Genomic DNA, 27,146 nt, shown 5'->3' with positions numbered 1-27,146 from the left:
ATAGCTAACATTTTAACAGTACCTTACTATAGTGGTGGAGTTGAAATGACTATTTTACATGTATTAACTAATTAGATCCTCATAAAACTCCTGAGGTTAGTCATATTATTGTCTCCATTTTTTTTTTTTCAGATGAAGAAACCAAAGTATAGTCAGGTGAGTGTTGCAGCTAACACCTGTGAAGATGGGATCTGAGAGCCTCTAGATCAATCCCTTCCATATGAACGCAGGGCAATGCTGGAAACAGACTGGTAAGAACACAAATCCCTGCCTCTTCCATCTTCTGTTCTGTGTGATTTAAGGGGCAAGATTTTTATACCTGAGATTTGGCCATTTATAAAATTAGAAAAATGCTGTCTTCTTCATGAGATAATAGGCTAGTCCTTCTCAAACTTTCTTCTACAGGGTAAACATCTTCCTAGGGTTTCCATTTTTAAGAAATGAGATTTTTTTTTCATGTGAGAATTTTTTTTCTGCAATCTTACAAGGTTTTTTAAGAGGTACATGTTAAAAAAAATTCTATGACTTCCAGCCCTATGCTGTTCTTAAACAATGAGAGAATATATTCTGTGTAGTGAGTGTTTGGACAAATTTACGCTTTTGTGTTTATGCTAACTGCCCAGCAGAGGTCTCAACCAGACAAGCTAAAACAATAGCCTAAAACCATTGAACCTCGCCACTCTCAGGCAAACTTTAAAGGGACAACTCATCCTCAGTGGTCCAACCAAGCTTAAAAAGCTGTGGGTGGATAAAATCATGGCATTTGCACCCAAATACTTATCTGGCGTCTCACAATAATATGAAATCCTGACAGCTAAGAGAACTGCCTGAATGTTAAACCTGAGACACAGTGTCAGCTCTGTTTCAGCTCAATTTCCCCAATTAATGATCTCAAAGCAATAGCTAAGCTGCTCCCTAACTAGCACAGTAGGAAATTTGTTTCTTAAAATTCAGTAAAACTTACTTACTAAGAAACTAAGTTTTACTATGTAATTTTAAACAAGTTTATATTAAAACAAACATGAATATAGAATGCAATGAAAACTTCAAGTAATTTTACAAATGTCTTTACATACATATTTCCCCTAAATGTTGCATCAATAATGTTGTTTACAAATGAGCTTTATTTTATCAATAAGAACAAAGCTGGATTCAGGTCTTCTAACACGTGGTCCAGTGATCAGTCCACTTTTTTACTAATACTAAAATAAAAATTTAGCCATAACTATATAATTATATAACCTTAAAACTTGGAATTTATTCTAAATTTTGTCCTAAAAAAAAAAATCTGAGTTACCTAATACTCTAAACATACTTACTCATAAGTAATGTAAAAATAAGTAATGTAAAAATAAGAAAACATGAAGTATAAAGTATACATTTCTCTCTAAATGTATCTCCTACTTCTTAGTATGTGTGAGCAAACTTCATACCTTTTGTTTAGTACTTTTAAATAATAAATACGTAGGCACTTACTTCAGAAACAATTTTATGTGAAAATAATCTATAATGTGTTACCCATACGTCCAATTTTCCACAAACAATTAAGGAGTTTTTAAAAAGAAAACCACACAAAAAATTTTAATAGGTACTGGACGCCTAGAAAAATCTTATTCTACTAGGAATCTCAACTTAGAAGTGAGTATTCTCCAAAGTAGAAATTATATAGTGCCATTTCAGGAACAGACTATTCAACTCACCCCCAACATCCACAAATGCCTATCAATCACAGTAGTTAAAACCAGATCAAAACGGTCCAACATAATTAGGCTTCAATATATTAGACCATTATGTTCTTCTAAGAAGCTAATAAACCAAAACCAGAAGTACTAAAATCAAAAGAAATTACTAGAGGCTAATTATCATACAGATTGTTAGTTCCTTGCTGTATCCCTTCTAGAAAAGGAATATTTTACTGCAATGAAAATTTTATTTTATATATAACTCGTCATGAATTTGTCATTGTTACATAAATGCTGCCTAGTGCCGTTAACCAAATGGCATGACCATTTTATGTCCACAATTCACTTCTGTATTTACAATTTTCATGACTTATAAAAGTGTATCTCTCAGTGAAGGCTTACCGTTGAGATGCAATCAAGCATCCACATCTGCTGTTCTGTAGAGACCAATGTAGGAAGGAAGTAGTATAATCCCCTTTCATATGAGTGACCTTATATGGGAAAAAACCCAATAATTTAGAAGTTCTGTGTCTCCAAAGGAGATTGCCAGATGCACTTATAGAAATGGTTACAGACAGTGAGAGTTCTAAGAAACATCTTCCATGTCCACATCCTGTTGTAATTTCTGCACCATTCTGTCTTCCAGCTGCTTTTCTTTGCCTTAAAAAAAAAAAAAAGGGAAAGAAAGAAATTAAACTCTTGACAAAGAGCTGAGATGTGAACCCTGGCCACCTTGAACCAGGGTCTCTGCTCTTAACACTGTACTACCTACCTCAAAGAGGGTTACCTAAAAACTTAGGTAACAATGGTTCATTCCTATTGTTTTTTGGGTGTCTGTCAGTCCATATCATCTATATGTGAAACAATACTCCAGGATTTTGTCTTTGGTACAAAAACAACCTAGCTAGGACTTTTGCATAAATCTACCCAACATGTGGTTATAGGATTTGACTTTACTAAGGTTTAGGCATAGCTATATCTCACCAAAATTTCTCTCCTTTTAACAGATTGTACTTGGCACCAGCGGAGTAAAAAGAGTGGTTTCCTAGCATCTCGCAAAAGAAATTATGCACACAAGCAACTGCTCAAGTGAGTGCCTAACTGTTAAGTTACATAAGCACAAGGAGGGTTTTTAATACAAAACTGTAGTTCTCAAACTGAAGTATGAGACTCACCTGGAGAGCTAGTAAAGAACAGAGGTCCAAACTCAAGGGGCTTAGACCTCTATGTTTACATACTAAGTCCCCCAAGTAACTCCCACACCAAATGAAGTTTGAGAGCTACTAATATAAAACATTATCCTTTAATCAAAACAGGTATGAGGCAAAATCATCTATTAAATTATTACTCAAATCGTTTTGATTAACTTGGATTTTGTGGAAGCTAGGATTTTATGAAGGGAGAAAAGAAACACCATACGCAATAAATTGACTGGAACTGGGAAACACACTGACTAAATTATTTTTATAAACAGTCATATCATAAATGAGGGAGAACATTTACATGAAAAGATTCAACCTTAAAAAGTTGGTTGGTACCCAATTACATGGACAACAATCCAGATTTTTCATTTCTCTACTTAAGGCACAGAACTCCTGCACAGTGCAGTACTTACCTGCAAGAGGGGCCCGGATAAGATGGATGTTTTGCTTCACTTCTTTAATGTCCTGAACTTTCTGTAGTTCCTTATTTTTCTTCAACCTAGGACAAAGGCCAAAATTTCAGTTACTAAAATCTCTTTAAAAGACATTAATTCCTAATTTGTAAAAATTGTATTAAGTTAGCCACACAAATGAGCAATGGGAACACAATTCATTTCTTGTTCCTAATTAGCTTAAACATGATTCCTGCACTCCCAATTTGTTCATTCACTGTATTCTTAGCACCTAGTCAGGAATAAAACAGGGGTTGAAAAGATATTTGCTCAGTGAATGAAGGGATGTGATTGAAACAAAGAATTAACAAGTCTCAGAGATTACACAGAGTAAGAATCTCTAATTATTAAAGTGTCTGTGTTCTCTATTTGAGGAGAAAGATTTGTAGTCTCTGTGTTACCTAATTTTTTAAATCATTCAGTAATTACAAGAGCACAAAACACAAGACATTCAACAAAAAAAGCTAACAGACTAGTTCTCAAGACTAGTTCTCAAGCATTTGGGTCTTTTGTAATGCTTTAAAAAAAAATTTTTTTTTAAGCCAGAAAGCTGTTGACACATGCTTTTCTATGACTTTTATGGTGACTAGATCAAAAGCGATGCCCCTTCTAAAGAAATGGCCAGTTCCAAGCTGGGGCAGGGAAAATCTTATTAGCCATAAAGCAAAAAGCAAGAAAGGACTCACAGAATGGTGAGGAACTGTCAAACTGACACACACAGCCTGCCTGAAGGAATTCTCACTGGCCAACTTGGGGCACTTAGAACATCAAAATAATGACAAAGAATTATAACTCATTGAATACAGTAAGAATTAATGAATACACACAGATATGATGTGAATAAAAGAATAAATTTTGGAACTGGGGAAAAAGGAAAATGCTCTTTCTTAGATAAGAAGAAGGTCAACGAATAAACGGAGAAGAAATGATGAAATCAGAAAAACCACCGTTTGGCAACAATCACAGTAGTAACAGATTCAGGCAGAACTCTAATGGATGCGAAAACCAGTACGTATCAGTTTGAGGAGTAACAGGCTCTTTGCCAAGTCTCAATGTGTCTCCCTCAAGGTATGTACTGATTAAAAAGGGGGAAAAACCAGTAACTTTCCAGTGGAGAAAACTGGCAGACACTACTTTAACCAAGCAATGAAAGTTAACATCACCAGTAAGGGACAACAGGTGCCTCTGCTGGGGTGCTTAAGGGGGACACACTTCTATGATGTTCTGGCCAAAGGGACCTGAATCTAATCACGAAGAAAACAAACAAAACCGGGGAACATTCTATGAAATGACTGACCTGTACTCTTCAAACAGGCCAATGTCATCTAAGACAAAGGTGAGAAACTGTTTGGATTAAAGGAGCTTGAGGAAATATGACCACTAAATATAATGTATGATCCAGGATTTTCTGCTATGAAGGACATTATTGGAACAACAGGTAAATCTAGTAAGGTCTATAGTATTTTAGCAGTGTTGATTTCTGATTTAACTATACTGTGGTTATTAAGAGCATGTTCTTATGCTGTACACCTGAAACTAATGTTGTGTGTCAATTATACCTCAATTTTAAAATCCCAGAGAAAAAGAACATACTATTTTTAGGATATATATATATAGAGAGAGAGAGAGAGAGAGAGAGGGAGGCATACTTAGGAGGAAAAGGTATCATGTCTTCAACTTACTACGCACAGAGTTAAAGTAAATTTGGCAAAATGCTAACAGAATATACAAGACTTCTTTATACTATCTTGCCAGTTTTTGAAAGTTTGAAGTTACATGAAAATAAAGATATTTTAAATATTCATACCTGTTCATTATAAATGTAGCCTGGCGTTTCTGTTTGATCTCTTCAACTCTCTTCATTGCATCAACTACAGAAAAAATTCATAAATGTTAACAAATTTATGTACATTCATTCAAGCAGGATGATTATAACCAACAGGAGCTTTAACAATCACTACTTTACTGTGGCTTAGAAGTGGATTAAACTCAACAAAAAACTCACCTCAAAAACAATTCCTACTAAAATAGCTGACAAAGGTATGCACCCTTGGCTGATATCACTGTTGACTCTTTCCCACGTATCATTTCTCTTTTATTTTGCAAAAGCCTTTACTACTAAATTTTTCTTGTACTTGAAACCAGTCCAACGCTTTTCAAATTTTATTCTACAGAGAACTTGGATTAATGGCAATTAATCCCATTCTTAGCTTGTCATCTCCATAAATAGACTCTACCTTGTCATAAAAGCCACTTTTTCTTCAAGTGCCTAGGATATGATCTGCACATGATGAATACTGGTAGAATGAACCAATCTGCCACGTTCTTAACCACTAAAATCCAACTGTTTCAGAAAATGTGTAGAGGAGCCTTGGCTATAAGGGAGTTGAGTCCAACTACTCTAGAATCTATATCAGCACTGTCCAATGTAAGATAAATCACATGTAATTTAAAATTTTCTAGTAGCCACTTTTTTTAAAAAAGTAAAAAGGAACAGTTTGAAATTAAATTTAAGATAGATTTTGTTTAACCCAACATAGCCAAAATACTGTCATTTCAACATGTAATTAATATAAAAAATTATTACTGAGATATTTTATGCTTGTTTTCATACTAAGTATTCAAAATCCAGCATGTGTTTTATATTTACAGAACATCTCAATTCAGGCTAGTCACATTTCAATTGCTCAGTAGCCCCTGGGGCTAGTGGCTACCGTACTAAATAGCACAATTCCCAGTCCAGATTCTTAAAGTGTAGTCTGTGGATCTGAGTGGGGCAAATGAATGAGACTCTGTGATAATACCTAAACCAATTACTGTCTAACAGAAACAATAAAATAGAGTACTCAGTAAAATGCACTGAGAGATCAGGGACTGTGTATGCCCTGTTCATCTTTGTATGCTAGAGTCAGTGGTTATTGGTAAAGGAGACAACATCTTAGAGAACACACAGTATTTCTCAGGAACAACATAAACATCATGATACCAGCACAGAGGATCTTAGTAACTGAAGATCCACAGAGGACTAAAATATGTACCTCAGTTTCCATATCAAGCTGAATACCCATCAAATAAAAGTAGTTATAGGTAAAAATGGTCTGGAGCTGCTATCTTCAAGTAGTAACAAAAAAGAAAACAAAGGCCAAAGTGAAATAAAACTCAGTGGGGTCCAGAAACGCTTCAGGATCTTCCAATAATGTCCCTGCCAAGAGTACCTTTAGGAATCAATTTAATAATCCTATGAAAATTAGCTATGTATGGTGTAGATATTAACCAGACTTATTTTGGTGATCATTTCACCATATATACAAATATCAAATCATTGTGCTGTGCACCTGAAACTAATATGTCAATTATAATCTCAATTTAAAAAATCCTATTAATCTCTTCAATTTAAAAAATCCTATTAATCTCTTCAGAAATCCTTGCGTTTGAATCAGTGTTATTTCCTTACTAAATAAACCCAATAAAACCAACTGCTAATCAGAAATTAACTCCTCTGCTAATTACAAAACAGAAGGGAAAGACCTTATTTTTTAAAAAGATAAACCAAACAAGCACACCAAGGGGCAGAATACTGAGGCAAGTCCCCATTGGGACTCTGATTTTTCCACACAGTTCAGGAAGATAAACAAGGCTTTAGAGGGTGTCAAATGCTACTACAAAGGCCCATAACTTTCCAACTCTTCCTCTGAAGTCTTGTGACTAACTGGTGAAAAGGTATTGAAAAGTATGCCCTGCCAATAATCCATTAGAGACCAATAAAGTTGGTAGAATTCTAAGTCTTAGAGACTTCTAGTTAACAAACTACATCACCCACACCCAAGACTAGAAATGGCTAAAGGCTGCATAAGCAGGCATGGGGGAAGGAGAAAAGGCAGGGCCAAGGGCCTCAAACACACATAGAGACATAGTGGAATCTACAAGCTAGCTTAAGGAACTACGTTTTACTACATGAGAATTTTTTAAATTAAACCCTCTGCTTACTTAAATAAGTAAACAAAACAGAGAGGTAGGTAGGTAGGTAGATAAGAATTAAACATTACTTTTAGTTTCAGTAGCCTATAGCTTCATTTTTACCCAAGTCGAGCACTTAGAAGTTCTCTTAGAAAACTTGTAATTATCACCTTACATGCTGTACTTTTTAACTTTACAGAATCACTAAGTTTTATTAGGTATACAGAAAACAATACTTATATCCCTAAACCAAATTATCTAAACTTGTAAAGTGTGTTAGGTTTTTTGTATATTTTAACTATGCCACACTCACCCCCCAAAAGTATTCTACATCTCTATTTTTTTCCCCAGATATTTGAATGTTTTTATATTTCTGTGTAGGCACTTCAAATAATATCATTATGTCACTTTTATAATGGATACATCAGCCAATTCTGAAAAGGATTTGGGATAGCTTATTAAAAAAACCCACAAATACAACAGAGCCATTAAAATAAGGATAAAAGTATAAAAGCTAACTGATGAAAAGAAATCTAATATTTAAACAACCAACTGATATTAAAGTTATGGTAATATCCCAAACCAGTGTCTCCTGAAAATCCCCGGTAGTCCTTGTGACTTACTGGTTTTATTCCACAGCTCTCGCTGGTATCTGACAGGTTCATTTCTACGTTTTTCAAATTCAAATGAATTATCCTGTAAGAAGAGGAGAAATACGGTTTTAAGAGAGGTAGAAAGGAAGCATTTCAAGAGAGGTAGAAAGGAAGCATTTCTTAAAACTTTTTCTCCTTTTCACAAAAGTTCTAAGTGTTTCAAGCTATGGGCACATATTAAGATTTCCCCCAGGGTGATCCCAGAAGATACAAGTTTTCAACCTTTTTCTCCTTTAAATACCACGATGTACAAGACAGCCCTATTGAAAACGTCTGTCTATGTATGAGTGATTCTCAAAGGGAGGGGAGGGGAGAGGATCACCACCATCCCTCATAGGGGCCTATAACAATCATGGGGATTATAAACGAACTAAAAAAGCTTCCCTTATTTCCTATTCCTAGATGAGACTCACAGCCAGAAAACTTTATATTAGTTTGAACCATATGAAATTTCCTTTTCCCATAGATCAAAAAGTCAAACACTGAGAACTGCATATGGTTCAACAAAAATACCTAACATGTTTATATATTTCAATACCTATAAACCTTTGTGTTACAGCACAGAGTTGAAACCACATCTTCAAATAATGTGGTATGACTCTGCATGATGTAAGCTTCAGCCTGAAATTCTTTAGTCCCCTCCAAATGTAGTTGATATTTTGACAATTAACAATCCTATTTATCTCAAAACATGCAAAATAATTTTGGAAAAACTACAGATATTTCTTAGTTTTCAAAGCTATCAGACTCTGGCATATGGAACAGCATTAACTCTGCACGTGGCTATTTCATTTATATACACATGCCTCTGTTCAGATCACAGTAACCTCAGCCATGATAAGGTAAGTGGTCACCAGCAAATGACTATGACCCGGCATCCTTTCTTCACTCATACAGTTGCCACCTGTATTTGAGATGCAACATATCTATTCATCCACAGTGAAAATTACTTTTGTGACAATTATGATTTGGCCTTATGTGTTGTCAAAAAATATTCTTTATGTTCACTGAAGAACCTCAGGTGTCGAGAAAGACAGCAAAGGGCCTCACAGCAACTACTTAGATACTGTCTTTAAGGAGTGGAGAGGTGGGAAAGAGTCATGGGTTTGGGGGAAGAGGAAGTCCGGCGGAAGGGGACAGTTGAAAGCTCTCCCTCCCTCAAAGGTAGCCTGTGCAGCAGCTTCCCCTCCTCCCTTTTTAAGGATCGAGTGCAGATAAGCTTCACCAGGTCCTTACACCAACTCAATTAACAGCAATATGATGGTGGGGGCTTGCCCCATGGAACTCCCTCACCCCTGATTCCTCACTATTCCTCCTTACACTGCCATTATGAACTAAGCTCTCTGCTCTCAGACACACAGTCCTGCTAAAGAAATCAAGAAACTGATAAATGAGTCTACTACAAACCTCATCTGAGTCCTCACTGCTAGTCAAAAACCCTTTAATCTCTTAACCTCCTTTCAAAATCCTTAAGTAGCAATTTCCAACTTCAATCCATTTAAATAATTCTCCCCTTGTTGCAAGAGCTAAAAATACTTTTTCGAGAATAAGAAAAATCACTTTTACAAACTAGATTAGGAATTTTTTTCCTTTTCAGAATTCTACAGATTTATGGTTCTGAGGATCATGTGAGAATGAGATTACCAGATGCAAATAAGTCACTCATTAACCATTCTATAGGAAGCCTTGTTAGAGTTAATGAAATCACATCTCCCACCCAGAAGTTAAAATTTTGAAAACTGTAAAAACTATACTGATAGCTAACCGTACTCACCACTGTGAGCTCTTTACCAGCTGCTTTCCGGAATGCTTTGGTCCACCTGACCTTGCGAGGATTGCGCTTCTTTTTAAAGTTTTTATGACACTTGGATTTACAGAATCTGAACACCTACAAGAAAAGTGTTAAATAGTGAAAAGTCAATATTAAAAAATTTTATACCATAGGATGTTATCCTACCAAACAAAATATACTATAAAGTCTGAGAAGCAACAATCGTTCTCACAACTGCTTCTACTTACTCAAAACACCATTTAGAAATGTGTGAGACATATCACATAAAATGGAAATTGAACTATTTTTTGACTAAAACAGCATCACAACTAAAGATTGAGGGCCCCAAAAATATGGTTAAAAACGACCATTGGGGCTTCCCTGGTGGCGCAGTGGTTGAGAGTCCGCCTGCCGATGCAGGGGACACGGGTTCATGCCCCGGTCCGGGAAGATCCCACATGCCGCGGAGCTGCTGGGCCCGTGAGCCACGGCCGCTGAGCCTGCGCGTCCGGAGCCTGTGCTCCGCAGCGGGAGAGGCCACAACAGTGAGAGGACCGCAAAACAAAAACAAAAACAAACAACAAAAAAAATGAGAAGGCAACCTACTGAATGGGATAAAATATTTGCAAATTATATATCTGATAAAGGGTTAATATCCAAAATACGTAAAGAACTCATACTATTCAATAGCAAACAAACAAACAATACAATTAAAAAATGGGCAGAAGACCTAAATAGACACTTTCCTAAAAAAGACAGATGGCCAACAGGTACATAAAAAGATGCTCAACATCACTAATCAGAGAAATGAAAATCAAAACCACAGTTAGAATGGCTATTTTCAAAAAGACAAGAAGTAACAAGTGTTGGAGAGGATGTGGAGAAAAGGGAACACTTGTAATTGTTGGTGGGATTGTAAAGTGCTGCAGTCACTATGGAAAACATTATGGAAATGCTTCAGAAAAAGAACAGGACTACTATATGATCCAGCTATTCCACTTCTGGGTATTTACCCAAAGAACACAGGAATACTAATTTGAAAAGATATATGCATGTCTATGTTCATTGCAGCATTACTTACAATAGCCAAGATATGGAAACAACCTAAGTGTGCATCTAGAGATAAATGGACAAAGAAAATGTGGTGTATATATACAATAAAATACTATTCATGCCACTGTAAATATGACATATATATATAATGGAACATTATTCAACCATAAAAAAGAAGGAAATCTTGGGAATTCCCTGGTGGTCCAGTGGTTAGGACTGGGTGCTTCCATGGCAGGGGGCCCGGGTTCGATCCCTGGTTGGGGAACTAAGATCCCACAAGCCACGTGGCACAGCCAAAGAAAAAAGGAAGGAAATCTTGCTGTTTACAACAACATGGATGTATCTTGAGGGCATTATGCTAGGTAAAATAAGCAGACAGAGGAAGACAAATACCGTATATATGATATCACTTATATGTGGGATCTAAAAAAACAAAGCTCATAGATACAGAGAATAAATGAGGGAAGGGGGAGAGGTGGGCAAAATGGGTGAAGGGAGTCAGAAGATACAAACTTCCAGTTATAAAAAAAATAAGTCATGGGGATGTAATATACAGCATGATGACTACAGTTAATAGACTGTATTGCATATTTGAAAGTTGCTAAGAGAGTAGATTTTAACAGTTCTCATCACAGTAAAATAAATTCTGTAACAAGGTAATGGTGACAAATGTTAACTAGACTTACTGTGGTGACCATTGCACAATATATATAAATATCAAATCATTATGTTGTACACATGGAACTAATGTTGTACGTCAATTATAACTTAATAAAAATAAGATGGTAAATTTTATGTTATGTAAATCTCACCTCAATAAAAACAAATTTAGAGTTTGTTGCCAGTGCCCTACAAGAAATGCTAAAGGGAGTCCTTCAGGCCGAAATGAAAGGACAATAGGCAGTAACTTGAATCCACAAGAAGAAATAAAGAACACCAGTAAAGGTAACTAAATAGGTGAGTATAAAGGTCAGTATTAATGAATTTCTAGTTAGTGACTCCTCTTTTTTCATAAGATTTAATTTAAAAGACAATTGTATAAAACAATAATTATAAATCTACATCACTGGAAATTAAGATTAATTGTAGTCACCAGAGTAACCATTAAGAAAGTTACTAAAACTAAAAATATACAAAGAAACAAGAAGGGAATCGCAACAGTACACTACAGAAAAAGCAGTCATAAAGTAAGACAATAATAAGAATTGAGGAACAAAAAAGACATGACATAGAAAACAAATATCAAAAATGGCAGAAGTCCTTCCTTACTGGTAATTACTTTAAACGTAAATAAATCAACTTCTCCAATGAAAAGGCAGAAATTGGCAGGATGAATTTTAAAAATGATCCATCCTGGGACTTCCCTGGTGGTGCAGTGGTTAAGAATCCGCCTGCCAATGCAGGGGACACAGGTTCAAGCCCTGGTCCGGGAAGATCCCACATGCCACGGAGCAACTAAGCCTGTGCACCACAATTACCGAGCCTGCGCTCTAGAGCCCACAAGCCACAGCTACTGAAGCCCATGAGCCTACAGTCCGTGCTCTGCAACAAGAGAAGCCACCGCAATGAGAAGCCCACTTACTGCAACAAAGAATAGCACCTGCTCCCTGCAACCAGAGAAAGCCCCCATGCACCAACAAAGACCCAACGCAGCCAAAAATAAATAAATATTTTTTTAAAAAAAGATCCATCTATATGCTGTCTACAGGACAGCATAACAGTAGTTATACTGTTTATATAGTATAACTATATTAGTAGTTATACTAATATCAGGCAAAATAAGTCTTAAGAAAAATTGTTACAAAAGACAAAAAAGGACACCATAAAATGATAAAAGGGTCAATCCAACATGAATATATAACTTAAAACATATATGGCTGGACTTCAGGAAGATGGCGGAAGAGTAAGACGCGGAGATCACCTTCCTCCCCACAGATACACCAGAAATACATCTACACGTGGAAAAACTCCTACAGAACACCTACTGAAGGCTGGCAGAAGACCTCAGACCTCCCAAAAGGCAAGAAACTCCCCACGTACCTGGGTAGGGCAAAAGAAAAAAAAAAAGAAAAAACAGACAAAAGAATAGGGACGGCACCTGCACCAGTGGGAGGGACCTGTGAAGGAGGAAAAGTTTCCACACACTAGGAAGCCCCTTCGCGGGCGGAGACTGCGGGAGGCGGAGGGGGGAGCTTGGGAGCCGCGGAGGAGTGCACAGCAACGGGTGCGGAGGGCAAAGCGGGGAGATTCCCCGCACAGAGGATCGGTGCCGACCGGCACTCACCAGCCCGAGAGGTTTGTCTGCTCACCCGCCAGGGCGGGCGGGGCTGCGAGCTGAGGCTCTGAGGCTCGGCAGCTTGAACACAGCCTGAAGGGGTTAGTGCACCACGGCTAGCCGGGAGGGAGTCCGGGGAAAAGTCTGCACCTGCCGAAGAGGCAAGAGACTTTTTCTTCCCTCTTTGTTTCCTGGTGCGTGAGGAGAGGGGTATAAGAACGCTGCTTAAAGGAACTCCAGGGACGGGCGCGAGCCGCGGCTACAAGCGCGGATCCCAGAGGCTGGCGCGAGCCGCGGCTAAAAGCGCGGACCCCAGAGACGGGCGCGAGCCGCGGCTAAAAGCGCGGACCCCAGAGACGGGCGGGAGACGCTAAGGCTGCTGCTGCCGCCACCAAGGGGCCTGTGTGCGAGCACAGGTCACTCTCCACACCCCTCCTCCGCGGAGCCTGTGCAGCCCGCCACTGCCGGGTTCCCGGGATCCAGGGACAACTTCCCTGGGAGAACGCACGGTGGGCCTCAGGCTGGTGCAAAGTCACGCCGGCCTTTGGCGCCGCAGGCCCGCCCCGCACTCCGTGCCCCTCCCTCCCCGCCGGCCTGAGTGCGCCAGAGCCCCCGAATCAGCGTCTCCTTTAACCCCGTCCTGTATGAGCAAAAAACAGACGCCCTCCAGCGACCTACACACAGAGGCAGGGCCAAATCCAAAGCTGAGCCCCTGTGAGCTGTGAGAACAAAGAAGAGAAAAGGAAATCTCTTCCAGCAGCCTCAGAAGCTGCGGATTAAAGCTCCACAATCAACTTGATGTACACTGCATCTGTGGAATACCTGAATAGACAACCAATCATCCCAAATTAAGGAAGTGGACTTTAGGAGCAAGATCTATGATTTTTTTCCTTTTTCCTCTTTTTGTGAATGTGTATGTGTATGCTTCTGTGTGAGATCTTGTCTGTATAGTCTTGCTTCCACCATTTGTCCTAGGGTTCTATCCGTCCATGGTTTTTTAAAAAATTTTTTTCTTAATTTTAATTTTAATAACGTTATTATACTTTACCTTCGTTCGTTCTTTCTTTCCTTCCTTCCTTCCCTCCTTTAGACAACGAATCATCCCAAATTGAGGAGGTGGTCTCTGAGAGCAAGATTTATGATTTTTCCCCCTTTACCTCTTTTAGTGAGGGTGTATGTGTATGCTTCTGTGTTAGATTTTGTCTGTATAGCTTTGCTTCCAACATTTGTCCTAAGGTTCTATCTGTCCCTTTTTTTTTTCTAAATAAGAATTTTTTAATTCAATAACTTTATTATACTTTATATTTACTGTATCTTCTTTCTGTCTTTTTTCCTTCTTTCCCTCCTTCCTTCCTCCCTCCCTCCTTTCTTTCCTTCTTGCCTTCTTTCCTTCTTTCTTTCTTTCTTCCTTCCTTCCTTCCCTCCTTTCCTTCTTTCTTTCCTCATACTTCTACTAATTCCCTCTACTTTTTCTCCCTTTTATTCTGAGCCGTGTGGCTGAAAGGCTATTGGTGCTCCAGCCAGGAGTCAGGGCTCTGCCTCTGACGTGGGAGAGCCAACTTCAGGACACTGGTCAACAAGAGACCTCCCAGCTCCACGTAATATCAAATGGTGAACATCTCCCAGAGATCTCCATCTCAACACCAAGACCCAGCTTCACTCAACGACCAGCAAGCTACAGTGCTGGACACACTATGCCAAACAACTAGCAAAACAGGAACAAAACCCCACCCATTAGCAGAGAGGCTGCCTAAAATCATAATAAGGCGACAGACACCCCAAAACACACCACCAGACGTGAACCTGCCCACTAGAGAGACAAGATCCAGCCTCATCCACCACAACACAGGCACTAGTCCCCTCCACCAGGAAGCCTACACAAACCACTGAACCAACCTTAGCCACTGGAGACAGACATCAAAAACAGCGGGAACTACGAACCTGCAGTCTGCAAAAAGGAGACCCCAAACACAGTAAGATAAGCAAAATGAGAAGACAGAAAAACACACAGCAGATAAAGGAGCAAGATAAAAATGCACCAGACCTAACAAATGAAGAGGAAATAGCCAGTCTACCTGAAAAAGAATTCAGAATAATGATAGTAAGGATGATCCGAAATCTTGGAAATAGAATGGACAAAATGCAAGAAACAGTTAACAAGGACCTAGAAGAAATAAAGATGAAACAAGCAACGATGAACAACACAATAAATGAAATTAAAAGTACTCTAGATGGGATCAATAGCAGAATAACTGAGGCAGAAGAACGGATAAGTGACCTGGAAGATAAAATAGTGGAAATAACTACTGCAGAGCAGAATAAAGACAAAAGAATGAAAAGAACTGAGGACAGTCTCAGAGACCTCTGGGACAACATTAAACGCACCAACATTCGAATTATAGGGGTTCCAGAAGAAGAAGAGAAAAAGAAAGGGACTGAGAAAATATTTGAAGAGATTATAGTTGAAAACTTCCCTAATATGGGAAAGGAAATAGTTAATCAAGTCCAGGAAGCACAGAGAGTCCCATACAGGATAAATCCAAGGAGAAATACGCCAAGACACATATTACTCAAACTCTCAAAAATTAAATACAAAGAAAGTATATTAAAAGCAGCAAGGGAAAAACAACAAATAACACATAAGGGAATCCCCATAAGGTTAACAGCTGATCTCTCAGCAGAAACCCTACAAGCCAGAAGGGAGTGGCAGGACATACTGAAAGTGATGAAGGAGAAAAACCTGCAGCCAAGACTACTCTACCCAGCAAGGATCTCATTCAGATTTGATGGAGAAATTAAAACCTTTACAGACAAGCAAAAGCTGAGAGAGTTCAGCACCACCAAACCAGCTTTACAACAAATGCTAAAGGATCTTCTCTAGGCAAGAAACACAAGAGAAGGAAAAGACTTATAATAACGAACCCAAAACAATTTAGAAAATGGGAATAGGAACATACATATCGATAATTACCTTAAATGTAAATGGACTAAATGCTCCCACCAAAAGACACAGATTGACTGAATGGATATAAAAACAAGACCCTTATATATGCTGTCTACAAGAGACCCACTTCAGACCTAGAGACACATACAGACTGAAAGTAAGGGGATGGAAAAAGATATTCCATGCAAATGTAAACCAAATGAAAGCTGGAGTAGTAATTCTCATATCAGACAAAATAGACTTTAAAATAAGGACTATTAAAAGAGACAAAGAAGGACACTACATAATGATCAAGGGATTGATCCAAGAAGAAGATATAACAATTTTAAGTATTTATGCACCCAACACAGGAGCACCTCAATACATAAGGCAAATACTAACAGCCATAAAAGGGGAAATCGACAGTAACACATTCATAGTAGGGGACTTAAACACCCCACTTTCACCCATGGACAGATCATCCAAAATGAAAATAAATAAGGAAACACAAGCTTTAAAGGATACATTAAACAAGATGGACTTAATTGATATTTATAGGACACTCCATCCAAAAACAACAGAATACACATTTTTCTCAAGTGCTCATGGAACATTCTCCATGATAGATCATATCTTGGGTCACAAATCAAGCCTTGGTAAATTTAAGAAAACTGAAATTGTATCAAGTATCTTTTCTGACCACAACGCCATGAGACTAGATATCAATTACAGGAAAAGATCTGTAAAAAATACAAACACATGGAGGCTAAACAATACACTACTTAATAATGAAGTGATCACTGAAGAAATCAAAGAGGAAATTAAAAAATACCTAGAAACAAATGACAATGGAGACACAACGACCCAAAACCTATGGGATGCAGCAAAAGCAGTTCTAAGGGGGAAGTTTATAGCAATACAAGCCCACCTTAAGAAGCAGGAAACATCTTGAATAAACAACCTAACCTTGCACCTCAAGCAATTAGAGAAAGAAGAACAAAAAAACCCCAAAGCTAGCAGAAGGAAAGAAATCATAAAAATCAGATCAGAAATAAATGAAAAAGAAATGAAGGAAACAACAGCAAAGATCAATAAAACTAAAAGCTGGTTCTTTGAGAAGATAAACAAAATTGATAAACCACTAGCCAGACTCATCAAGAAAAAAAAGGGAGAAGACTCAAATCAATAGAATTAGAAATGAAAAAGGAGAGGTAACAACTGACACTGCAGAAATAAAAAATATCATGAGAGATTACTACAAGCAACTCTATGCCAATAAAATGGACAATCTGGAAGAAATGGACAAATTCTTGGAAATGCACAACCTGCCAAGACTGAATCAGGAAGAAATAGAAAATATGAACAGACCAATCACAAGCACTGAAATTGAAACTGTGATTAAAAATCTTCCAACAAGCAAAAGCCCAGGACCGGATGGCTTCACAGGCGAATTCTTTCAAACATTTAGAGAAGAGCTAACACCTATCCTTCTCAAACTCTTCCAAAATATAGCAGAGGGAGGAACACTCCCAAATTCCTTCTACGAGGCCACCATCACCTTGATACCAAAACCAGACAAGGATGTCACAAAGAAAGAAAACTACAGGCCAATATCACTGATGAACATAGATGCAAAAATCCTCAACAAAATACTAGCAAACAGAATCCAACAACACATTAAAAGGATCATACACCATGATCAAGTGGGGTTTGTTCCAGGAATGCAAGGATTCTTCAATATACGCAAATCTGTCAATGTGATAAACCATGTTAACAAATTGAAGGAGAAAAACCATATGATCATCTCAATAGATGCAGAGAAAGCTTTTGACAAAATTCAACACCCATTTAAGATAAAAACCCTGCAGAAAGTAGGCATAGAGGGAACTTTCCTCAGCATCTTAAAGGCCATATATGACAAGCCCCCAGCAAACATCATCCTCAATGGTGAAAAACTGAAAGCATTTCCACTAAGATCAGGAACAAGGCAAGGCTGCCCACTCTCATCACTGTTATTCAACATAGTTTTGGAAGTTTTAGCCACAGCAATCAGAGAAGAAAAGGAAATAAAAGGAATCCAAATCGGAAAAGTAGTAGTAAGCTGTCACTGTTTGCAGATGACATGATCCTATACATAGAGAATCCTAAAGATGCTACCAGAAAACTACTAGAGCTAATCAATGAATTTGGTAAAGTAGCAGGATACAAAATTAATGCACAGAAATCTCTGGCATTCCTATATACTAATGATGAAAAATCTGAAAGTGAAATCAAGAAAACACTCCCATTTACCACTGCAACAAAAAGAATAAAATATCTAGGAATAAACCTACCTAAGGAGACAAAAGACCTGTATGCAGAAAATTATAAGACACTGATGAAAGAAATTAAAGATGATACAAGTAGATGGAGAGATATACCATGTTCTTGGATTGGAAGAATCAACATTGTGAAAATGACTCTACTACCCAAAGCAATCTACAGATTAAATGCAATCCCTATCAAACTACCACTGGCATTTTTCACAGAACTAGAACAAAAAATTTCGCAATTTGTATGGAAACACAAAAGACCCCGAATAGCCAAAGCAATCTTGAGAACGAAAAAAGGAGCTGGAGGAACCAGGCTCCCTGACTTCAGACTATACTACAAAGCTACAGTAATCAAGACAGTATGGTACTGACACAAAAACAGAAAGATAGATCAATGGAACAGGATAGAAAGCCCAGAGATAAACCCACGCACATATGGACACCTTATCTTTGATAAAGGTGGCAGGAATGTACAGTGGAGAAAGGACAGCCTCTTCAATAAGTGGTGCTGGGAAAACTGGACAGGTACATGGAAAAGTATGAGATTAGATCACTCCCTAACACCATACACAAAAATAAGCTCAAAATGGATTAAAGACCTAAATGTAAGGCCAGAAACTATCAAACGCTTAGAGGAAAACATAGGCAGAACACTCTATGACATAAATCACAGCAAGATCCTTTCTGACCCACCTCCTAGAGTAATAGAAATAAAAACAAAAATAAACAAATGGGACCTAATGAAACTTCAAAGCTTTTACACAGCAAAGGAAACCATAAACAAGACCAAAAGACAACCCTCAGAATGGGAGAAAATATTTGCAAATGAAGCAACCGACAAAGGATTAATCTCCAAAATTTACAAGCAGCTCATGCAGCTCAGTAACAAAAACCAAACAACCCAATCCAAAAATGGGCAGAAGACTTAAATAGACATTTCTCCAAAGAAGATATACAGACTGCCAACAAACACATGAAAGAATGCTCAACATCATTAATCATTAGAGAAATGCAAATCAAAACTGCAATGAGATATCATCTCACACCAGTCAGAATGGCCATCATCAAAAAATCTAGAAACGATAAATGCTGGAGAGGGTGTGGAGAAAAGGGAACCCTCTTGCACTGCTGGTGGGGATGTGAATTGGTACAGCCACTATGGAGAACAGTATGGAGGTTCCTTAAAAAACTACAAATAGAACTACCATATGACCCAGCAATCCCACTACTGGGCATATACCCTGAGAAAACCGAAATTCAAAAAGAGTCATGTACCAAAGTGTTCACTGCAGCTCTATTTACAATAGCCCGGAGATGGAAACAACCTAAGTGCCCATCATCGGATGAATGGATAAAGAAGATGTGGCACATATATACAATGGAATATTACTCAGCCATAAAAAGAAACGAAATTGAGCTATTTGTAATGAGGTGGATAGACCTAGAGTCTGTTATACAGAGTGAAGTAAGTCAGAAAGAAAAAGACAAATACCGTATGCTAACACATATATATGTAATTTAAGAAAAAAAAAATGTCATGAAGATCCTAGGGGTAAGGCAGGAATAAAGACGCAGACCTACTAAAGAACAGACTTGAGGTTATGGGGAGGGGGAAGGGTGAGCTGTGACAGGGCGAGAGAGAGTCATGGACATATACACACTAACAAACGTAGTAAGGTAGATAGCTAGTGGGAAGCATCCGCATGGCACAGTGATATTGGCTTGGTGCTTTGTGACAGCCTGGAGGGGTGGGATAGGGAGGGTGGGAGGGAGGGAGACGCAAGAGGGAAGACATATGGGAACATATGTATATGTATAACTGATTCACTTTGTTATAAAGCAGAAACTAACACACCATTGTAAAGCAATTATACCCCAATAAAGATGTTTAAAAAAAAAATATATATATATATATATATATATGCACCTGCATGTAAATCAATGAAGTTACAACACACCCTCACACCGTACACAAAAATAAACTCAAAATGGCTTAAAGACTTAAACATAAGACATGACACCATAAAACTCCTAGAAGAGAACACAGGCAAAAATTTCTGACATAAATCGTACCAATGTTTTATTAGGTCAGTCTACCAAGGCAATAGAAATAAAAGCAAAAATAAACAAATGGGACCTAATCAAACTTACAAGCTTTTGCACAGCAAAGGAAACCATAAGCAAAATGAAAAGACAACATACAGACTGGGAGAAAATATTTGCAATTGATGTGACCAACAAGGGCTTAATTTCCAAAATATACCAATAGCTCATACAACTCAATAACAAAAAAACAAACAACCCAATCAAAAAATGGGCAGAAGATCTAAACAGACATTTCTCCAAAGATGACATACAGATGGCCAACAGGAACATGAAAAGATGCTCAACATGGCTAATTATTAGAGAAATGCAAATCAAAACTACAGTGAGGTACCACGTCACACCAGTCAGAATGGCCATCATTTAAGAAGGCTACAGATGGGCTTCCCTGGTGGCGCAGTGGTTGAGAGTCCGCCTGCCGATGAAGGGGACACGGGTTCGTGCCCCAGTCCGGGCAGATCCCACATGCCGCGGAGCGGCTAGGCCCGTGAGCCATGGCCGCTGAGCCTGCGCGTCCGGAGCCTGTGCTCCGCAACGGGAGAGGCCACAACAGTGAGACGCCTGTGTACCGCAAAAAAAAAAAAAAAAAAGTCTACAGATAACAAATACTGGAGAGGGTGTGGAGAAAGGAAACCTTCCTACACTGTTGATGTGAAAGTAAATTGGTGCAGCCACTGGAGAACAGTATGGAGGTTCCTCAAAAAACTAAAAGCAGAGTGGCCATATGATCCAGCAATGCTACTCCTGGGCAAATATCCGGACAAAACTATAATTCAAAAAGATAGATGCACTCCTATGTTCATAGCAGCACTGTTCACAATAGCCAAGACATGGAAACAGCCTAAATGTCCATAGATAGAAGAATGGATAAAGAAGATGTGAGAGACATATATATATGATATATATATATCATATATATGTATACACACACACATATATACACAATGGAATATAAAAAAAGAATGAAATAATGCCATTTGCAGCTACATGGATGGACCTAGAGATAATCCTACTAAGTGAAGTAAGTCAGAAAGAAAAGGACAAATACCATAGGATATCACTTATGTGTGGAATCTAAAATATGACACAGATGAACTTATCTATGAAACAGAAAAAGACTCACATGCATAGAGAACAGACCTGTGGTTGAGAAGGGGGAGTGGGGGTGGGAGAGGGTTGGATTGAGAGTTTGGGACTAGCAGATGCAAACTATTATATACACTGAGTTGGCCACAAAGTTCATTCGGTTTTAAGTAAAAATAAAACACACATTTTTCATTTTCAGCAAGAACTTTATTAAATGTATTCATTAACCAAACGAACTTTTTGGCCAACCCAACAGAATGAATAAACAACAAGGTCCTATTGCATAGCACAGGGAAGTATATTCAATATCCTGTAATAAATCATAATGGAAAAGAATATAAAAAATATGTAATATATATGTATAATATATAACTGAATCACTGTGCTGTACACCAGAAACTACCACAACATTGTAAATCAACTACACTTCAGTAACAATTGGAAACTTCAAATGCCCCACTTTCAATAACGGTCAGAACAAAAAGAAGATCAATAAGGAAACAGAGGACTTGAACAATGCTATAGAACAACCAGACATAATAGACATCAGTAGAACTCTCCACTCAACAGTAGAATATACATTCTTCCCAACTGCACATGCAACATTCTCCAAGACAGACCACAATTTTAGAACACAAAACAAGTCTCAATAAATCTGAAAAGACTAAAATAATACAAAGTATGTTCTCTGACCACAACAGAATGAAACTGAAATCAATCACAGAAAAAAATCTGGAAAATTCACAAATATGTGGAAATTAAACAATGCACTCAAACAATCAAGGGTGCAAAGAAGAAATCACAAGGGAAATTAGAAAATATTTTGACATGAATGAAAATGATAACAAAGCCTACCAATACTTAAGGAATGCAGGGAAAGCAGTGCTAAAAAGGAAATTCGTAGGGCTTCCCTGGTGGCACAGTGGTTGAGAGTCCACCTGCCGATGCAGGGGACACGGGTTCGTGCCCCGGTCCGGGAAGATCCCACATGCCGCGGAGCAGCTGGGCCAGTGAGCCATGGCCGCTGAGCCTGCGCGTCCGGAGCCTGTGCTCCGCAACGGGAGAGGCCACAACAGTGAGAGGCCCGCGTACCGCAAAAAATAAACCAAAAAAACCCGACCATTTTTATAGAATAATAGTAAAACCTTACAAATGATCTTGAATGAAGGGAACAGTTTTAGGGAAAGTCATTTATTTAAATCCCTTTGCAATTCAGAATAATTCTCAAAATTCACTTTCTAAATACCTCAATGGGGGGAGGGGGTTAAAAGTTTCAAACAACCATTCTGAAACTTCCTTTGGTTCTTTCCACCGTTGCACAAAATAATTTCAAAAAAGCAACTAAAACTGACTATAGATTTGTTTTCTAAAGTATTTATTCAGAGATCTACTAGGAAGATTCTTCACTACTTTAATTCTTCACTTTCATCCCAAAAGATGTGATCCTTTAATAGTGTTTACAATTTAATGATCATTCAACATGCTCCTGAAATGGCTTATTGGGACTCATTTTATAAGTCTAAAATGCATCATTTTGTTACTTTGTCTTAGAACACATTGAAATTTGTGTGTATTACTAGAGAAAATCTGAAGAGAAAAAGTAATTGAGTTTGTAGATCTTGGCAAAGAAAATTAAGTTGAATTATCATACCTAGAAAATGTGACCCATTAAAAAAAAAAGGTCAAAATAAGATATCACCATTTCAAGCTAACATACACACACTCACACACACACACACATACGCATATATCACAAACCAAAATACTTTTCATTTTATATACACTTTGTTCTATGGAGACTTTCAAATAGGTCACTAAACACACTAGGACATAGTTTTCTTAGAAATGGTCAATACCAGATCAATCTGATCTAAGCCCTGACCTCATGGAGAGCCCTCTCCTGCGAGACTCGAGTAAAAGCATGTCTACATTCTTGAATTAATTTCAAACCAACTAGAAAATAGGAGAATATTGTAGTCTTCTGGAATAACTCACTATAAAATCATTACTGGTAAAATTTCTTTGAGTATTTTCAGCCAAAGTACTATTAGCTTTTTTAAGTAAAAGGCTTCAATGTTTAATACCTACTAGATAACTCCTAAACAAATCCCCACTTCTGAAATATACCTAATGAGAGACCTGAACTTGTCCCAGGTCTCCTCGGTTCCAAAGAGAGCCAATGGGAAGTTACAGGCAAGTCTACTTGAACTCCATATCTAACAGACGTCACCTGAAAAGCACAATGAATTATCTGAAGAGACTGGAGTCACTGAGATGGGATGGGGATTCAATCCCCAAATAAGGAGCAGCTACTATGTGCTGGATGTTGTACTAGATACAAGAATAATTAAAACATGACGCCCTACGTTGAGAAGCTTAGTCTAGCAACGTGGTAAAATCTCATTTTGCAAACAAGAGAGATAAAGAACCGACTAGGATATAAACAATGGGATATAACTATACACAATAATCAAGTATAAAGTAATATGCAAGTACACATTAAGGAAGTGGTTAAATCTATGGTGGGGTCGGTGGTAAACGATTATATGTGAGACAAAGCTTCATAAGACTCAAATTTCCCTTTTAACCTAGTCCTCTGGCATCATCCTCAGTCTTCAACATGCACACAAATGATCCATCTGAGCCTCAAAGTTCTTCCAACACCTTCAAGTTCTTATGCCACATCTTCAAGTTCTTATGCCACTAATTCAACAAACATTTATTAAGCACACCTTAAGAGTATGTATATTTTTCCTGTTTGCAAACTATGAAAATATGGAGCAGTAATACACTAATTCTACTCTTAAGAAACTACCTGAGAAGCATAAGAGGGGAGGTTTCTATGAAAGATGGTCCCAAAAGCTAAGAGCATAAATGCAGAAAGACTAGTTAGGAGGCTACAAAAGCGACAAGTGCCTAATCTGGACCCAGGGCAGGTGGGCATTAAGAAAGCTAAGACACCACTCTCCCTTGCAAAGGCAGAATGGATAGAACCTATAGCTATATATAAATGGTGAAAGATTCAAAGATGACTCTCAGTTTCTAGCAGAACTGTCTAGGTGGATGACAGTATTAATTCAGAGAGCAAAAAGATTTGAGGTAATAAGGAACACTCTCAGTAGGCTCACTGTTAGGTACAAACAGGATTTCCCTGTCAAGCGGAAAATTCACACCTGAAACTAAGGAGATAAAGATTTCGGAATCATCAACAAAGAAAAAATGAGGCACCTGTTCTTCATTAGTGCTTCAGGGCCTCTACTTCTTATTTCCCCAATCAACTCTGTTCTGGATACACTGGTCTTCCCTACAGCAGGCTAGCTCCCAGCTAATTCAACACTATCCTTGCTAGCAATATAGACTTCCTCATCAACTTGAACTTCCACTGTGTCTGCCAGATCAACACACAACTCTAGATAGCTCCCATCATCCTTTCTAATTCCCATATCCAGCTGACAAACACTGATGGACAAAAATCATAGTCATGATGACCAAATCATCCACAAAGCCATAATGCCCACTGTGAATTACACCCCAACCTGACAATCATTTCATTCATTGCTATTAATTCTTTGTCATGTTCCTGAGAGCAGGAATTAAAAACCTTTTGGGCTTCCCTGGTGGCGCAGTGATTGAGAGTCCGCCTGCCGATGCAGGGGACACGGGCTTGTGCCCCGGTCCGGGAAGATCCCACATGCCACGGAGCGGCTAGGCCCGTGAGCCATGGCCGCTAAGCCTGCGCGTCCGGAGCCTGTTCTCCGCAACGGGAAAGGCCACAACTGTGAGAGGCCTGCGTACCGGAAAAAAAAAATAATAATAATGCGTGGAAGACCTAAATAGACACTTCACCAAGGAAGACATACATACAGATGACCAAGATGCACATGAAAAGATGCTCAACATCACTAATTACTAGAGAAATGCAAATCAAAACTACAATGAGGTATTACCTCACACTGGTCAGCATGGCCATTAGCAAAATATCTAGAAACAATAAATGCTGGAAAGGGTGTGGTGAAAAGGGAACCCTCCTGCACTGTTGGTGGGAATGTAAATTGATATAACCACTAGGGAGAACACTATTGAGGTTCCTTAAAAAACTAAAAATAGAACTACCATATGACCCAGCAATCCCACTACTGGGCATATACCCTGAGAAAACCATAATTCAAAAAGAGACATGAGGGCTTCCCTGGTGGCGCAGTGGTTGAGAGTCCGCCTGCCGATGCAGGGGGCACGGGTTCGTGCCCCGGTCCGGGAAGATCCCACGTGCCACGGAGCGGCTGGGCCCGTGAGCCATGGCCGCTGAGCCTGCGCGTCCGGAGCCTGTGCTCCGCAACGGGAGAGGCCACAACAGTGAGAGGCCCGCGTACCGGAAAAAAAAAAAAAAAAAAAATCTTTTACATGCTCTTTCAAGTTTTCAAACATCGCTTTGTTCCCACACTTTTGGCAAGACTCCTTACTCCTAATTTAGTGAGGTCAATATTTTTCATGTAGAATACAGACATAAGGTGATGAAACAAGAACTGTAGTTCTTTAGCATGTCAAAATCACCTCAATGAACATAGATTTCTAGCTCCTCTTCCTCTCTCCCCAGAGATTCCAATTCAATAGATCTGGTGGAAACCAGGAATCAGTATTTTCTACAAGTGTCCAGTGATTCAGAAGCATATACAAGAGAGGTCTAATTCTGAGAAACAATGTGTTAAACAGAGGAATGAGATCCATTCTGGTATGAAAGGCAAATTCATATATCACTCATAAAGTCTTTCACAGAGGCCTTATACAGACGGTCCCCAACTTATGATCTTTCGACTTCATGATGATGAAAAAGTGATACACATTCAGTGAAAACCGTACTTCATTATAGCCCTACCCCAAGCCTCTATTACCATCTGCAATCCGTCACTTCCCTAAACAGAGAAGTAGCTGCTCCCCTCTGTGCCTTTGCTCAAACTGTTCGTTTTCCTTCCACCTAGATTGCCTTCTCCTCACGTTCTTAAGCAAAATGCAAGATCCAGGATAAACGTCACTTCCTTTCTGTGCCTTTCTACAGACGACCCTCTCCAAAACACCTCCAACAGCTTCATAATACATAACTCTATTATTAAGCCATATGCAACATTTCTACCAACCTCTACAGACTATGGCCAACCCCAAGTCTTATTCATCTGTACAGACGCGGACCTCAGCAATGATGCTTAACCCGGCATGCGTTCAACAAAGTTTACCGAACTGAAGAACGTGGCCCATGTGCAAAAGTGGGCAAAGAGACTCCCAGCTTCCCCGTCGGCGCTGGCTGGAATCGCTCCTCAACCTCATGGCAGCCAGCCTCGCCCAACGGCGGTCTAGTGACCAGCTCCGGTCGCGACGCCGGCAGGAGAACCTTCCCCAAGAGGGAGGTCGAGGTCGGAGCCGCTAGCAAAACCAGCCCCACGAGCCGAAATCCTAGACCAAACCCCACGCAGGGGCAGAGGAACCCCGCGCCGAGCGGGCGCGGCTTCAGCCCGGCGGGAGCGCAGCGGAGCGCGCGCTACTCCCGGCCGTCTCACCTTGCAATCGTTGCGAACGAACATCATGCCGTGGCCTGGGTAAATCGGACCCGAACAGAAATAACACTTCTCAATCCGCATGTTGAACGCTCGTGCGGACGCCGCTCGTGCGGACGCCCCGGCCAGAC

At 39.0% G+C, this 27,146-nt stretch overlaps 1 protein-coding gene across 1 annotated transcript; it reads right to left on the bottom strand.

Annotated features, from left to right (window-relative positions):
• Positions 1-1,552: 1,552 nt before the first annotated feature.
• On the bottom strand, positions 1,553-27,146 carry RSL24D1 (ribosomal L24 domain containing 1). Its single transcript, XM_079915174.1, has 6 exons — positions 27,019-27,146; positions 9,721-9,834; positions 7,917-7,989; positions 5,144-5,207; positions 3,298-3,383; positions 1,553-2,342 (listed from the first exon to the last, which is right to left on the bottom strand). Exons 1-6 carry the CDS (start codon positions 27,097-27,099, stop codon positions 2,269-2,271), a joined length of 492 nt encoding a protein of 163 aa, XP_079771300.1. The 5' UTR covers positions 27,100-27,146; the 3' UTR covers positions 1,553-2,268.

The sequence above is a fragment of the Stenella coeruleoalba genome (assembly GCF_951394435.1).
Source record: "Stenella coeruleoalba genome assembly, chromosome: 2".
NCBI classification, from domain to species: Eukaryota; Metazoa; Chordata; class Mammalia; order Artiodactyla; family Delphinidae; genus Stenella; species Stenella coeruleoalba.
The sequence above is the reverse complement of the archived record's forward strand: the minus strand, read 5'-3'. Positions and strand labels throughout refer to the sequence as shown.